Source organism: Rhinatrema bivittatum, chromosome 5, assembly GCF_901001135.1.
Source record: "Rhinatrema bivittatum chromosome 5, aRhiBiv1.1, whole genome shotgun sequence".
In the NCBI taxonomy this organism is placed as follows: Eukaryota; Metazoa; Chordata; class Amphibia; order Gymnophiona; family Rhinatrematidae; genus Rhinatrema; species Rhinatrema bivittatum.
Genome location: NC_042619.1, coordinates 74,306,529 through 74,323,178, shown reverse-complemented (window position 1 = coordinate 74,323,178; position 16,650 = coordinate 74,306,529). Strand labels below are relative to the sequence as shown.

At 48.2% G+C, this 16,650-nt stretch overlaps 1 protein-coding gene across 1 annotated transcript in view; it reads left to right on the top strand.

Annotated features, from left to right (window-relative positions):
• LOC115092020 (protein NPAT) overlaps positions 1-16,650 on the top strand; it is a 187,246-nt gene that overhangs the window by 59,642 nt on the left and 110,954 nt on the right. The window contains 7 exon segments of the mRNA XM_029602466.1: positions 642-726; positions 923-1,052; positions 5,044-5,135; positions 5,450-5,537; positions 15,977-16,027; positions 16,029-16,061; positions 16,063-16,078. Of these exon segments, the coding sequence (XP_029458326.1) occupies positions 642-726; positions 923-1,052; positions 5,044-5,135; positions 5,450-5,537; positions 15,977-16,027; positions 16,029-16,061; positions 16,063-16,078 (495 nt within the window).

Genomic DNA, 16,650 nt, shown 5'->3' with positions numbered 1-16,650 from the left:
AGAGGAGAACAGCTGGAGCTTTCCTCTTCCCAGCTTACCTCCATCTCCTCCTCCAGAGACTCTGAGGAGCCGGGCTTTTGTGGCCAGCTCCACCACGGCGGCACGCCCTCTTCCTCAGCTTCCATAGACTCTGCTGAGTCATAGGGATCAGTCCCAATTTCCTCCACCTGTTCCTGCTCACTCTCTAGCCAGGGGTCAGGTGTCGGTTCAGGGAACCTGGGTAGTGTAGTCTTTGCTACCTTCCTCAGCGCCCTCAGGTGGCTAGATTTGGTACTGCCAGCTTCTGCTTTTCTGTGTCCCGGCTGTTTTTGCCCCTGGCCAGGTCGTACTGCATCACAATATATATTCACATGCCTTGTAATACAATGAATTCCTGCAAAAATAAAGTCAAATTCCTTCAAAGGCTATATTAAAAAGACATGTCTTCAAAAGTTTACACAGTCTTCAGTAGCTCTGTCTGTTAGACTATTCTAAAGTCTTGGACCAATACACTGAAAAATAAATCACGTGTATTGGAAGCAAACTTTCTCCCAAGAGGAACAAAAATAAAGCACTGCTTTCACCTTTGTGCAGTAGCACTATATTTTTCTGATTGGCTCACTTAGAATTGTGGTTGGATTTGTTTTTTTTTTTTTTGTTAGCTGGAAGTTATCTGCATATGTCATTGCCTGAACCCTTGGATAAAAGACAACACGAGAGCTTGCTGTCTCCAGGGAGTCGAAAAGTGTAAGTTGCATATACCATTGGCCGAGGCCTTCTGTTTTTAATGCACACAAACACAGCTTGGTATAATTTAATATTCATTTTTTTTTTATTTTTTTTTTTTTTACAATATCCTGTGCTGGTTACGCATGATGTATTACAGTGTTAACTAGTGCTTTGCTTCTTAAGCTGTTTCATACTATTCCAATGTGTGTTTTAGTAACACTCAGAAGAGAAGAGCCATGGTACCATCGAGCCCTCACTCAGATGATCAAAATATTTATTGCCCTAGCACGTATACAGTAGGGGAAAGTGGAACATTACAAGAACTCAGAGACGGAAACTTCCCTGTGAGTGTGCACACCTTTTTTTTTTTTTTTTTTTTTTTTTTTTACAGTGTTGGGACTGCATGCCGTGGTTAGGGTAACTGTACTAGTAGCTGGAGCACAGGCATAGAAGCAAGTACATTCTTGTTTGTACCCTGTATCTGTCCAGACGAGTGGGTTTATGCATCCCTACCAGCGGATGGATGCAGAGAACAAAACTTTGAGGCACTGCTACAAAACCGAGAGTGCCACCTGCAGTCCCTCAGTATTTCTCTGTCTCCAGCAGATGGTAGAGGTGCAAACCTGCAGTCTGGATGTGTTTGAAAAAGAAAAAAATAAGAAGAGGATTCGGCTCCCCAAGGTGTTAGGTTCCTTCATGGGCCATCCCTCGGATGGAGCAGGGCAAGCAGGGTGTTGGTAATCCCTGTCAGGACTCAGTCCTTTTTGGCAGGGGGGGAGGGGTAGATAGCCAGGGGTCCTGGTTCACTCTTCCCTTCTGGGTCCTTGTCTCCCTCGGTGGCCTGACTCCTCAGCCTCCTATCTCCAGAAGCAGGGGAGTAGTTCTGTTCTGTTTCGTTGTGGCCTGCCTCTTTAATTTAGTTTAAAAAAAAAAAAAAGTTATGGGGACTTTGGATGCTTGTAGACAAACATATTCTCTGGTTGCTTGAGGGATGTTGAGACTGCGGAAACTATTCCTAACATATGCAACGGAGGAAAGTAACGTACCAGAGAGTATAGCGGGGGGGGGGGGGGGCTAGGGAATAGGGGTTACCCTTATTGTTTCATTTGTTAATGAAGAAAGAGAAACAACTTTACGCCATTGTTTGTTTATTTCATTGTTATTACTTATTGTACTGTTCTGAATAAGCTTTAAATATTGTACTTATTTGAAAATTTCAATAAAATATAAAAAAAAAAAGTTGAAGCAAGGAGATGGGGGCAGCAGCAGCAGCTCTGTGCAGGGCTGAGGAGCAGGTAAGTATTTGTTTTCCTGCCGAGAGGCAGGCCAGAAAGAGCGGGCCGAGTTGCCTACCTTCATCAGGGTCAGGTGAGTGCTGAATTTCAGCACTGGGAAAGTGGTGAGTGCGATCACTGCGGCTGAGTTTGTTTTTAGGCCTGACCACGCCAACATGCTGGCTCCTGTGCAGAGCAGCAAACTTTGCCATGGCTGTGGTCTGAGGCAAACTCGCCTCGATACGGCCCCATTTTGCCGCAAATGTGCCTTGGGGGGGTCAGGACCTCGGCAGGGCACTCCGGGGAGCAGTGAGAGAGTGCAGGTGGCTGGGTCGGCTCCTGAGGCTCTGACGGGGGTCAGAGGAGCTAGCGGCCATTTTGGCAGCACATGCAGAAGTGCAGGTTGCCATTTCTGAGCCTGGGATTCCCCTTTTCCACAGGTTTTGTGCTTCTCATTCATCACGCTTATTAAGCCAGGAAGAAGTTAGGGGCAAAGAGGTTCTTGCCTAGGAAGTCCCAGATGGCCAAAAAAGCTAGAGGGCCTGTGGAGTCAGGAGGGATCCTGCTGATGCTGGGATTCGGGTGAATCGTTGGATAGCCTGGATGATCCTGAACAGCTTCAAGGGGGTCCTGTGGTACCAGACAAGGACCCAGTTAGTGCCCTGGGAGATCCGAGGCAGAACCTGGACCGGGATTCATTGGATGTTTTGGAGGATCCCATGCAGGATCCAGATGCTCAGGACCCTGATGCGTTTTCAGTCACAGAAGGAGATGACTCACAAGTGGTCCGGCTGTTCTGGAGAGAAGAACTGGGTCCGCTGATTCCCCAGGTTCTGGAGGAGCTCGGCATTAAAGCCGTCCAGGAAGAATCTGACAAGGAAGGGGTGAACCTGCTCCTGGAGGGATTGCGGGGACTCCCCATCACTTTCCCGTTACTGAAGCAGGTGAAGTTGATAGATAGGGAGTGGGAATCTCCCGAGGTGGGCCTGAATGTCGCAAGAGCTATGGGGAAATTACATCCCTTGCTGGACCAAACCTTGGAGTCATGGAGGATTCCCAAGGTGGATGCAGCTGTGTCAGCGGTTATTAAAAAGACTATCATCCTGATGATGGGAGCAGCGGCTCTCAGGGATCTCCAGGATAGAGAGCTGGAGATCCTGCTCAAGTGACTTTTTGAAGTCTCAGCTTTGACCCTTCAGGCAGCGGTGTGTGGAAGTCTGATGCAGAGGGCCTGTTTGTCCTGGGTGCAGAAGGCGCATGACAAGCATTCAGGAATGACATCTGAAGCAGCGCAGGCGGCTCATTTAGAGGCGGGTGTGGCCTATGTGTCCGATGCTCTGTATGACATGGTTCGGACTTCTTCCAAGAGTTTGGTCTCGGCAGTGGCAGCTCGAAGGCTCCTGTGGCTGTGAAATTGGTCAGCGGGTGTGTGGTCTAAGGCCCAGCTGTCGAACCTCCCTTTCAGGGGGAAGCTCCTCTTCGGGGAGGACTTAGAGCAGCTCATGAAGCAGTTGGGAGAGTCGAAAGGCAATAAGGGGACCCTTCTTGTCTTCAGGTAATAGGAAGTCCTTTCTGACGCACGCCTGTTTTCGAGAGGCTAGGAGAGTTCGAGCGGGCAAAGCCCCTGCGCCAGCATCGCAGAAACAGAGCTTGGGCAGCAGCAGCTCTTTGGGAATTAGCACAGATCCCCGAAGGAGCAGAAGCAACATTGGACAATGAAGGGTGTGGTGGTCTACTCCTCTCTAGAAGCTATTAGAGAGAGAGACTCTCTCTTTTTTATGAGGAGTGGACTAGAATAACATTGGACCGGTGGGTTCTAGAAGTAATAAGAGACTGTTACACCTTAGAATTTTCTCGACTGCTCAGGGACGCCTTTGTAGTCTCCCACTGCATCTCCCGGAGCAAGCAGGAGGCAGTATGGGACCCTGTTCAGCGCTTGCAACTTCTAAGCGCCATTGTTCCGGTGCCCTCTCAGGAGAAGGGGCAGGTATTCCGTGTACTTTGTAGTTCCAAAGAAAGAAGGGACCTTTTGGCCCACTCTCGATCTGCATAAGGTAAATGCTGCCCTCCAGGTGCCGCATTTTCAGATGGTGATGCGCACAGTGGTAACAGTGGTGCACAAAGGGGAGTTTCTAGCGTTCTTGGACCTGTCGGAGGCCTATCTTCATATTCCCATTCGATCCGAACATCAGCGAACGCATTCCACTAGGGCGCAGGCGACCTCATGGGTGGAGGGTCAACAGCTTTCTCCGCAGATCTGTCGGGAGGCAACGTGGTCTCTTCACACTTCTACCAAATATTAGCGTTTAGATGTGCAGGCTCCAGAGGAAGCGACGTTTGGGGAAAGTGTATTGCACGTAGGTCTTTCGGGCTTCCACCCAGAATAGAGGGGCTTGGGTATATCCCACTCATCTGGACTGATACGATGTACGGACAGGAAAAGAAAATTGGTTCTTAACTGCTAATTTTCCTTCCTGAAGTACCACAGATCAGTCCTGAGATCTGTCCCCCTTCTGACGATAGACTTTCTCACTTCTGGATATGGCTAAGCTGATTGAGCTGGCATTTGATATGATCAGAGTAATGAAAACTGTACATAGTTTGCTATATGTTTGTGTTAAATCAAGGGGGCCTAGGTTGCAGGGGGCTCCCAACTTTTAAGTCTCTGTTCGCCCAAGGTTTATTTTGGGTTTTTTAAGGTGGACATCTTGGCTTGAGTACAGGTCATCACTGAAGGGGACTGCAGGTAGCGCACTCAGCTATGTAGCAGTGCCTCAAAGGTTTGTTCTCTGCCTCCATCTGCTGGTAGGGATGCATAAACCCACTTGTCTGGATCGATCCGTGGTACTTCAAGAACGAAAAATAGCAGGTAAGAACCATTTTTCCTATATGTTGCGCCAAACACATACTTAAGCATTTGTATGTTTTAAATGGCAAGTTTAAAAGAAAAGTTAGTAATTGTGCTAAGTAAACTATTAAAATGTTTCAATTGTGAACTTCTTTAATAATTTTATGAATCATATTATAGCAGCTTTTAAGAAGTGCGTGTATGTTTCTGCAGGAAATGGTGATTGAGAATGCCAGAGAGACTATTCTGAGCAACAAATGTCTGCAGGAGAAGCTGGCAGAGAACATTAACAAGTTCCTGGGGAGGTGAGCAGTTATGGTACAGTGCATGAATGCACATGCTTTTGTAAAATGTTTCTTTTCCTATGTTATTCTTTTTGTACACCCTCCATGACAACATTGTCTACTGATGTGCCATCGTCCGAAGAGCTGCAGTGAAGTTTTCTCCAGGATTTAAACCCTTTGCCACTCCTTTTGGCTGTCAGGGGGGTGGCAGCAATCTTCTTTTGCTTGAGCAGGATGTCACACAGTCGGCCCCATGTGCCGCAGCACACAGCCAAGCATCATGAACTTTACATTTTCTCTCAGTTTTGACTGTGTACTTTCACATTCTGTCATAGTGATACGAATGCTACCCCCCTCTCCAAACAAGCAGACAGCACTGGAACAGAGCCAGACTCGGCCTTAAACGAAATTCTGGCTCTCGAGGTAAGACGTGCTCGCCTTTTAATTTTTTTTTTTTTTTCACTAGTTTTGCAGTGAGTATGGAAAGGGAGAAAATCTTAGATATAACTTTCAAATCATATAGCACTCAATTATTAGTGTTGATTTTATAAAGGCAACTCTGTGCTCATGTGAATGCAGATTTTTTTTTTTTTTAGTGCCAGGTAGAATTTTCTTATGTGGAACTGCAGATATTACTTGCAAACTGCCTGGCTATTATATGATGTGTAGTATCACTAATGAGCCAGTGTTTTCAGGCTTTGTAGGCACAAAAGCTTGAGGTTCCATAGATTTAAGCCTATACTGACAGTTTGGTTTCTAGATCCGCTGAGCTTTTTGCAGCCTAATGGGATTTACGCCTTCCTTTGGGGGAAAAATTGGCGCATGCTCTGTATAGACTTACAGGCCGATACATACAGGTTCCCTGTATGTACCTGGATCAGTCCAGACTGTGGGTTATGTCCCCCTTCCAGCAGATGGACGCTCTCCCGACATTCGCCCAGCCACTTCTTCTGGGTGCATGATTCTTTATTTAAATGAGGGGAGGCACTAGGGACAATAACGAGTCCCTAGCACCTCTTTATTAGCGAAGAGGTGGCTGTCAGCAGGTCCTGACACTGATGCTCTATTTTACCGATGTTTGTTTCCGAACCCGCGGACAGCCACGGGTTAGGAAAACGGACGCCGGTAAAATTAAGCATCAGTTTTTTCCTAATCCGCTGACTGGTGAGCTGAATCTTTTTTTTTTTTTTTTTTTTTTTTTTTTTTTTTTTTAATTTTTGGTTCCTCTGACTTAATTATCACTAGGTTCTCTGTACGTACCCAGATCAGTCCATTCTCTTGGGTTTTGCCTCCTCTCCAGCAGATGAAGACAGAGAAAGTTTTACTGGCACTGCCACATAACCGAGGTGCCACTTGCAGTCACTCAGTATTTCTGTCTCAAGCAGATGGTGGAGGTGCAAAGCCTGCAGTCTGACTGCCAAAAAAAAAAAAATCAAAGGGATGTTCTCTCCTCATCAGCTTTCAGAGTGCGTCCTAGGGGGTTGCCAGATTTTGGTAGGGTTACTCCATCTGCGGGAGGAGAGGCAAAACCCAGGAATCTGGACTGATCTTGTGGTACTACAGGATATAAAATTAGCAGGTAAGAACCAATTTTCCTATATTAAATCAGAGGTATACAGAAAAGCAGTTTTTTTTCTGCTTTTCTGTACACTTTTCCGGGTTGCTCAGAATTAAGAGCAGGGGTTAATTTCAGTATCCTGGCCGACTAACTAATAGCTTCATCAACATGCATTTGCATGTGATGAGCGCTATTAGTTTGCGGAGAGACTGGGTTGGCAGCATGTTTTTGACACGATAAACTCCTTATAGTATAAGGCAGAGCTTTCCAAACTGTGTGTCGCGACACGTTAGTGTGTCACCTGCAGTGTGCAGGTGTGTCGCGCAAGCCCGGTCCACATAGCCGCGCCCCTCAGCGATTCACTTCACTTTTTTTTTTCAGTTTGCGGGTTGCTGCTTATTGGGTGATTTTTGCTGTCATTCGTTTCTTTTGGGCTTGGTGGGTGGGACATGAGCCCAGCTGTCATTGGCTGCTGCTGCCGATGAGGCCTGGCCACGAGGAGTACTGACTGCAAGCAACCGTGTCTGGTGATCCTGGAAGGTTTTATAGAGCACGGCAGGCTTGAACCCTGAAGGGAATAAAGCACTTAACTGGCACCAATCAAAAAGAAGAGGTACATGAGTGTGGGGGTCAATCATGTGCTGGGGGGGAGAGATATGAGTGTGTGGGGGACAGACATGTGCTTGGGCTTGTTTTTTTGGAAAATAGTGCTTGTTTTTTCATGAAACACTGGCAACAATCAAAAAGAAGAGGTACATGAGTGTGGGGATCAGACATGCTTGGTGGGGGGGAAGATGCGTGTTTGGGGGACAGACATTTGTTTTATTATTGTTACTCATAAATTATAACAATATTAATCTTGGAATATTATATATCTTCTATATAAATACAAATGTAAATGTTCGTTTGTTCAAAATCTTAAATCTCCGAATGTTCTTCACCGATTGCTTTGAAATTTTGACACCACGTTGCTTTCGAATACGCATGTGTTTTTATATACCTATATTATATAGATGTCACACCTGTGACAGGTAAAAACATGCTTTTTTGGAAAAACAGCGCCATCTGTAGGATGTACAAGAAACACACGCTATCTACAATATAAATGGGCTCTGACCTACGGCACGCAAATGCGCAGTAGAAAGCAGCTCTACCGCACATGTGCAAACCATTGAGCTCTGCGCTACGTGCTGGGTGTCACAGAGGGGAGGAGGAAAGGGCAGATGAGTCACCGCTCCGAGAAACGGCTCAGCTCGTTCCTCCCCTGCTGGGGAAGGGGGGAGGAAGTAGGGACTGCCGGACAGTTACACACAGGAGGAGGAAAGGGTAGAAGAGTCGCCGAGGCAGTCCATCCACCGCCGGGCAAAGGGGGGGAGGGAGTTGGGACGGCTGGAGCCAGAGCAAATGCAGTAGAAAGTGGCTGTGAAGAGATCACAAGCAGCTGCAGCCTGCAGCAGCCAAAGCGTAAAGACCTGAACAGAGAACAGCTCGCCCTCCTCCCCCGCCCCCCTGAGTCCCGCAGAGAAGGAGAAGCCAAGTAAATATCCCGCAACTGCGGGGGGGGGGGGGGGAGGCAGTGCTGTCAGCCCGCCCGTGGGTCTCAGCCACCATGGGAAGAGTTTACATGGCATCGCTCCACCCCCACTCCCAGCAAAGCACCATGACGAAAGTGAAAGCCAGAGCCCTGCTCCCTCCTCCCTCTCAAGCCCCCGATCAGATTTCTTAAAGGCACAGGTCTGCCAGAAAGAGCAAAGTAAGCTAGGCAGCGTGTCCCAAATCTGTTGCAGTGCCTGCCGCCTGCCCTTTGCGAGGGGGGGGGGGGCGGGAGTGTTTTCCTCTCTCTCCCAGACACAACTGGCGTGGGAACTTTGCAAGCTCTTGCTAATGCAGAGCAAAGACTTAGGTGGGGAGGGTACTAAAATCCCGCCCGTTTTAACTGTGTGAGAGAGAAGTGTGGTAATGTGCGCTGAAGGCGAGTGTGAGAGCCAGAGAGAGAGGGAGACTACGTGAGGGATTGTGTATGTGTGTGAGAAGGATTGGGCATGCGTGTGTGAGGGACAGAGGGAGAGTGTATGTGCAAGAGAGAGAGAGAGAGGAAGCCTATGTAGGGGGCTGAATGAGAGAGAGATTCTCTACGCCCCCCCCCCCCCCAGCTCTCCACTTATAGGTTATAGTGGAAGGGGTTTAGTGTAGAGGGGAATGGGAGAGCAAAGGAGTTGGGGCCTGTAAGGATAGAGTGAAAGGGGTCTGAGCCTGTCCCTCCACCACCAGGGAAGGGGGGAGAGAGTTGGGATGGCAGGACCATTATGCCTCGCAAGATCACCCTCTGCCACCGCTGCAGCTCCTACACTGCCGCTGCCTCTGGCCCTTCGTGGTGCTGGGGGGGGAGCGGAGCAGAGCAAAGACGTAGGAGGAGAGGGGACAAAAATCTCGCCCGTTTTAACAGGCTTAACGACTTGGACTAAATATTTTACGATTCCATTTCGATGTTTCCGATTGCATTATTAAATTGAATTTTCATAGATTTCGATTAATTTTCATTTTGATTTAATTATTTCGTGTGACATTGCGTTGGAATAGAGCTATGTCGTTTACCATACCGTTCATTTAGTGAGTATAGTTTGTTTTTTCTTTTTTCATTCTTTTTCATTTCTAGAATTATGCGGTTTACATCTAGACACGGATTGCTTCTCACATGGACAATTATATGTTGCATGTTCTAGAGTCGGCAAACCAGACTTTCAAAAGCCCATTAATACATTTAAATTCTTTTGAAAATTTAGCCATGTGGAGTGAATTTTCAAAGGAGTTGAACACGTAAAAGCAATTTTCAAAAGTCGATTTATGCACTAAGGGACTGATTTTAAAAACCATTTACTTGAGAAAAAATGGGATTTACTCGTAAACGCGCTTTACTCGAGTAAATGGCTTTTGAAAATTGCTACAATAGTAGTTATATTTACACACAGACAATGGAACAACAAAAAATATTGTATACCCACAAGCATTGTGAAATTAACCATATTCGAAACGTGCGCTTTCTCTTTTCTTTCTTTTCCATTTAACCAGACTGAGCCACAGCAATGCATGGCGGGGTACAGCTAGTTTTTAATATAAATGAAAGGTTTTAATCAGATAGGTTGTGTCATGAAACATTTTATTTATGTAAATATTTAAGGAAACATACATAAATTGCCAAAATATGTTTCGTTCGTTTAACCTTTAACCTGTGGTTTGCTAGTAGACTGAATTACTGTGTCATGAAATTATGTTTGTCTAAAAAGTGTCACCAACATGAAAAGTTTGGAAAGCTCTAGTATAAGGGGTAATAGACTCACATCGAAAATGCTCAGCCAAGCGCACCGTTCCCTGTTCGTACCAGGATCAGTCCAGACTGCTGGGTTATGCCTCCCTTCCAGCAGATGGAGTCAGAGAAAAGCTGAAAGGCACCCCCTACATAACCTGATGTGCCACCTGCGATCCCTCAGATTGAGAGAGCATAACCTGCGGTCCTGATCTTGTCTAAATTCCTGTTTGGGATGTTTCTTCTGACAGGTTTGATTTATGGGTGAATCCTTTGACTAGATGAACTGAAAAAAAAACAAAGAACAGGAGAATAGATAATAAATAATAAAATAATGGCTCTGTAGTTGATCTACAAAACAAAAAAAAAATCTTTTCAAGCTTGTCAGAAGGGCAGCTAACTGCAGGCAGGCGAGGCAATGTATTGCCCTACAGCCGTTTACCCAGAGACTTGTACCCTGACCCGGTGAGCTATGGGGGAGGATTTACCAGTGGGCCGTCACTCTCCCCCCTTACTTGACAACCCAGAGAAGTAAAATTCCTCTGGTGAGTGCTTAGACTGGTTGCTCAGGGAGGTTTGTTCCCCTGTTTTGTGGGCTGATCTAAAAAAAAAAAACCAGTACAAGTGGTTAATTTTAAAAGCACACCTGTTTCTATCAGCCCTAGCCTGCCACGATCTCCCGGGCCTCCAGAGGGGGTGGAGTGTTCACCCAGCTGCTTCGCGCGCCTGTTTTTCATGCCGCGTGGGTCAGTTTGTGGAGAGCCCGGGGACCCGCCTCTCCCGCGAAGGCCTCTGCAGTGGCCGATTTCGGGCCGGGGGTCAGCTTTGCCGCGACCACACGGATCTTGAAGCAAGCAGTCAGCTCGGAGGCAGAGGCCTGGCCTGCCCCCGATCGGTGCAGGAGTGCAGGCCATCTTGCCTCCATCGGGCGGCGATGCTGATTTGGCTGAGGAGGGAGAGGATCTCCCTCCTCTCTCCCCGCCGGCATTAAGCCCACAACAACCACGCGATTTGCAACCAGACTCTGCTCCTCCCCCGAATTTAACCCCGAGGGGGGCCCTTAAAGAGGCAGCACCCATTTTCATCACAGTTTGTTTTACTTCTACATATGGCTTATGTAGAAGCTGAAGCTGACTGGGAGGCCCAGTCTCCTATCCAGGCTAAGCTTTTTAAGGCTTCTGTGGACCAGGGTAGGTCTGGACCTCAGCCACCCCGATCTGTTCCGGGGGATGGGCTATGTGCTCCTTTTCCACCTGCAGATCCAGCACCTCAGGACCCTTCTGCCCTAGATGTGAGCTATGATGTAGACAGTGCCGCTCCGGTGGAGGAGGATGCTCCACAGATGCTCCGTTTGTTCCGCAAGGAGGAACTGGACCCGTTGATTTCACATGTGCTTCAGGAACTGGAGATTCCAGTTCCACAAGCTGTTACTGATTCTTCACTGGGGGTTCGGTCTTATCGAGCTTCGAGCCCCGCCTCAAACTTTTCCATCCAAAACTTTTCCAGCTTATGTCCCGGGAATGGGATACGCCTGAAGCCTCCTTGCAGGTTAGCAGAGCCATGGAAAAACTTTATCCGCTTCCTAATGAGTCTCTGGAGCTTCTTAAAATTCCTAAAGTGGACTCTGCCGTCACAGCCAAACATACAACCATTCCTGTGAGGAGAGGAACAGCGCTCAAGGACCTCCAGGGTAGGAAGCTGGAAGTTTTGCTTAAGCGGATTTTTTAAGTGTCCGCTTTGGGAGTGTGGGCCGCCGTCTGTAGCAGCCTTATGCAGAGGGCTACTCTCCGTTGGATTCACAGATGCTCAGGGCCCAGGACCTTCCTCCAGGGGAGGCTGAGCAGGCGAATCACATGGAATCAGCGGTTGCCTATACGGCAGATGCTTTGTATGATCTCCTCCGTACCTCTGCCCGCACTATGGTCTTCGGCAGTTTCCGCAAGGCGACTACTATGGCTCCGTAACTGGTTGGCAGATGCCTCTTCTAAGTCTCAGCTGGGTTCCTTTCCCTTCAAAGGCAAGCTTTTATTTGGAGACGAACTCGAGCAGCTTATTAGGGCTTTGGGAGGTAACAAGGTTTACAAGCTCCCGGAAGACAAGCCCAGATCAGTTCGCTCACCTAGCGCCTTTAGGGGCTGTTTGCGAGGGCAGTGCATTTCTGTTCTGGCAGGGGTTCTTCTTATGCCCCCCGGCAGACATCAACAAGGTCACAATCATGGGCGCATTCCTTTCATGGCAGACGGCCTCAGCGCACCGGAACCTCTCATGCCTTCGCCCCAACAAAGCTCCCCAATGAGGGGGCGCCGGCCCATTCCTCAGTTACAGAGATCGGGGGGCGGCTCTCCCAGTTTCGCGAGGAATGGGTCAAGATTACCTCAGACCAGTGGGTTCTAGATATTATAAATTCACGGTTATGCTTTGGATTTGTTCAACCCCCTTCGCGATCTGTTCCTAGTATCTCCATGCAGGTCTCAGACGAAGCAACAAGTGGTTCTTCAAACGCTGTCTCTGTTGAAGACTCTGGGAGCGATTGTCTTGGTTCCGCAGCTGAATGTCGGACCGGTCGTTACTCCATTTACTTCGTGGTTCCCAAGAAGGAGGGCTCGTTCTGGCCAATCTGGATCTGAGCAGGTCAACAAGGCGTTGAATGTCCTCGGTTTCGCATGGAGATATTGTGATCAGTCATTGCAGCCGTCCACAAGGGCAAATTTTTGGCTTCTTTGGATCTGACAGAAGCTTATCTCCACATAGGAATCCAAGAACACCATCAGAGGTTCCTACGGTTCATGATCATGGGACAGCATTACCAGTTTCGTGCCCTACTCTTCGGGCTGGCGACGGCTCCACGGGTTTTCACCAAGGTGATGGTGGTGGCAGCGAGCCTTCGGCGGGAAGGGATATTGGTGCATCCCTACCTGGATGACTGGCTCATACGAGCGAAATCGGAAGAGCTTTGCAAGGTAGTGGTACAGTCGGTTTTGCATCGACTGCATTCCCTAGGCTGGGTCGTCAATTATGCCAAGAGCCAGCTGGTTCTGTCCCAGGTGTTGGAATTCCTAGGAGCATGTTTCAACACTGGTGTGGGCAAGGTTTCACTGCCTCTGGCGAGGATGGAGCGGCTAATGTCTCAAGTGCGGGGCCTGTTGGCTCTTCCCTCACCCAAGGTGTGGGACTATTTGCAGGTTCTTGGTTTTATGGCATCTTGCCTGGAGTTGGTTCCTTGGGCCTTTGCTCATATGAGACCTTTGCAGAGGGCGCTGCTTTCTCGTTGGGGCCCCAAGTTGGAAGAGTTCCACCTGCCCTTACCATTGATGGAACCGGCCAGTCTGGATTGGTGGTTGATCCCGGATCATTTGCTTTGAGGTGTGGACTTGGAAAATCCTCAATGGATAATCGTGACGACGGATGCCAGCCTGACAGGTTTGGGGGGGGGGGGCGGTCTGTCAGTCACGATCAGTGCAGGGCCTTTGGGCACTTCCGCAGACCAAGTGGTCCATCAATCACTTGGAGACCAGGGCAGTTCATTTAGCGCTGCAACCAATTTCTTTCGTTTGTCCGCCACTGGGCATATGGATCCTATCCGACAATGCGACCACCGTGGCTTACATAAATGGCAAGAGGTACGACGAGTCGACCAGTAGCCTCCGAAGCGGACATGTTAATGGCCTGGGCAGAACGCAATCAGACCCACATAGTGGCATCTCAACATCGCCGGAGTCGACAACGTTCAGGTGGACTTTCTCAGCTGCCAGCGGCTAGAATCCCGGAGAATGGGAGCTGTCCGAGGAGGTGATGCGGCTCGTGACGAGCCGGGGGGGGACAACCCCCCCCCTCCCCCCCCCCGGCTAGACTTAATGGCGACTCGATTGAATGCGAAAGCGACTCGTTTCTTTCAGTCGCAGAAGGGAGCATGGATCGGAAGGGGTGGATTCCCTGGTTCTTCCATGGCCTCCCGACATTCTCCTTTACGTGTTTCCTCCTTGGCTGTTGGTGGGAAAGGTTTTAAGGCAAATAGAATCCCACCAGGGGCCGGTTGTTCTGGCTGCCGAGAAGGCTGTGGTTCGCAGATCTGATCAACCTGGCGGTAGACAGTCCCTTGCGACTCGGCCATCTGCCAAGCCTCCTCCGGTAGGGCCCAGTATTTTTCAATCAGGCCGATCGCTTCTGTCTAGAGGCTTGACTTATGAGAGGAGACAGTTAAGAAGGAAGGGCTACTCTGAGGCGGTTATTACCACTCTTCTCCATGCTCGAAAAACTTCTACATCTCTCACCTACGTTTGGGTATGGAAGGTGTTTGATTCTTGGTGCCGTAGGTTGAGTGTGTCCCCACGGCAGGCTACTATTGTTCACATTCTTGCCTTCTTGCAGGAAGGCTTAAAGAAAGGTCTAGTATACAGCTCGCTCCGGGTGCAGGTAGCAGCCTTGGACTGTTTTCAAGGTTCGGTTGATGGTGCTTCCATTGTTGCTTACCTGGATATGGCCAGATTTTTGAAGGGGGGCTAAACACTTAAAGCCACCGGTGCGCGCAATCTGCCGTCTTGGAGTTTAAATTTGGTTCTCCGTGGTCTTTGCGGTTTCTCCTTTTGAGCCTTTGAAGCGGGCTACACTGAAGGATTTAACGCTTAAGACTCTGTTCCCCGTGGCTATCTGTTCAGCTAGACGGGTTTCGGAGCTTCAAGCGTTGACCTGTAGAGAGCCGTTCCTGCGCATATCTGACTCTGGAGTTTCACTTCGGGCAGTGCCTTCCATCCTGCCAAAGGTAGTTTCGGCTTTTCATATCAACCAGTCAGTTGAGGTTACCGGCGTTTTCAGATGAGGATAGGAATTCTCCTCAAGCTCAGGATCTGAAAGATTGGATGTTTGCAGGGTCCTCTTGCGGTACCTGGAGGTAACTAATCCTTTTCGATTGTCGGATCATCTTTTTATTTTGTGGAGCAGTCCTAAGAAAGGGACTAAAGCTTCTAAGACTACTATTGCCCGCTGGTTGAAAGACGCTATTGCTTCACTTGCATATGTCACGGGCACCCAGTACCAGATGGTCTTAAGGCGCATTCTCTTAGGTCACAAGCAGCGTCTTGGGCAGAAAGCCACTTTGTCTCGCCCCAAGAGATTTACCGGGCGGCCACTTGGAAATCTTTGCACATGTTTGCTAAGCATTACCGTTTAGATGTCCGGGATCCGAAGGTGGATTCTTTTGGCAGCAGTTGTGCTTCGCGCGGGGCTTTCCAGTCCAGACAGCTTGGGTACATCCCATCTGTCTGGACTGATCCTGGTACGTACAGTGAAAGGAAAATTAGTTCTTACCTGTTAATTTTCGTTCCTGTAGTACCAAGGATCAGTCCAGATGCCCACCCATATGCAGGAGAGTCCGCTCAGCTACTTGTATTTTTTCTTGGCAGAATTTTCGAAGATTGCACACCTACGCGACAGTTTTTTGTCACAAGTTTTAGTTTTTAAGAGGTTAATATTTGACTTGATCTAGTCATTGGTTGTTAAAATTTACTTCATTCTGCTTTGATATTGATTATACTGAGGGGATCGCAGGTGGCACACCAGGTTATGTAGGGTGGGGTGCCTTTCAGCTTTTCTCTGACTCCATCTGCTGGAAGGGAGACATAACCCAGTAGTCTGGACTGATCCTTGGTACTACAGGAACAAAAATTAACAGGTAAGAACTAATTTTCCTTTCTGTATCGTCCTGTTAATGCTTAGATGATGAGATCACTATTTAACATATTGTTTGAAGAAACCTCAAAATTGTCAAGAATATAACTGAGAAGGTGGTTTACTTTAAACGAGAAGAAATCAGTATGTAAATACTCAAAGGCCTAGCTAAAAGAACACAGCATATGGATGCTGCTGCTTCATTTGGATTGTATCCTTTCATCCATAGTTCATGGGGTAGTAGATGAGATTATCCTTATGCAATGGATTAGGACTGAACTGATGAGCTACTTAATGTAACTCAGCACTGGACTAACCTGCTGTCCTCCTCTTCAGGGTGGAGAAATCCACATGTCTGAAGAAGCTATCCATGACATCCTGGAGCAAAACAGAGTCTGATCCTGCATTTCAGGCACTTTTTTGACTTGTTTAATTATAGTAAGTATGGCCCTCTTGTTTCCCAAGTACTATTTGCAACAGATGTAAATTGTCAGACTTTTTTTCCTGCTTTTCTGTACACTTTTTCCCTGTGCTGGCCGAAATTAACATGTGCGGCTTTGCAGCACAATTTACTTTCTGTATCGCGCGGGATTGACTAATAGGCCCATGATCATGCATTTGCATGTTGCGGGCGCTATTAGTTTCGGGGGAGGTTGGCCGTGCATTTTCCACGCGCTATCCCCTTACTGTATAAGGGTGAAAATAGCGCTTCAACGCGCGGCCAAACGGGGGCTAAGCCTGAACGCACTTTACTGCATTGGCCCGTATGTCAGCTGACGAACACAATGTGCCCCAGGGTGTAGAGCTATGCCCTTGTTCAGACCAGGCCAGAGGAAGAATTACTGTATACCTTCCCTCCATGGCCTCTGCTGGGCAAGATCATTCGCAAGATCGAATGCCACAAGGGATTAGTCCTTCTAGTGGCTCCAGATTGGCCCAGATTGCCTTTGGTATGCAGACATGTGGAGGCTTCTGGTGGAGAACCCCATGCCTTCCTCCCCACAGGGACC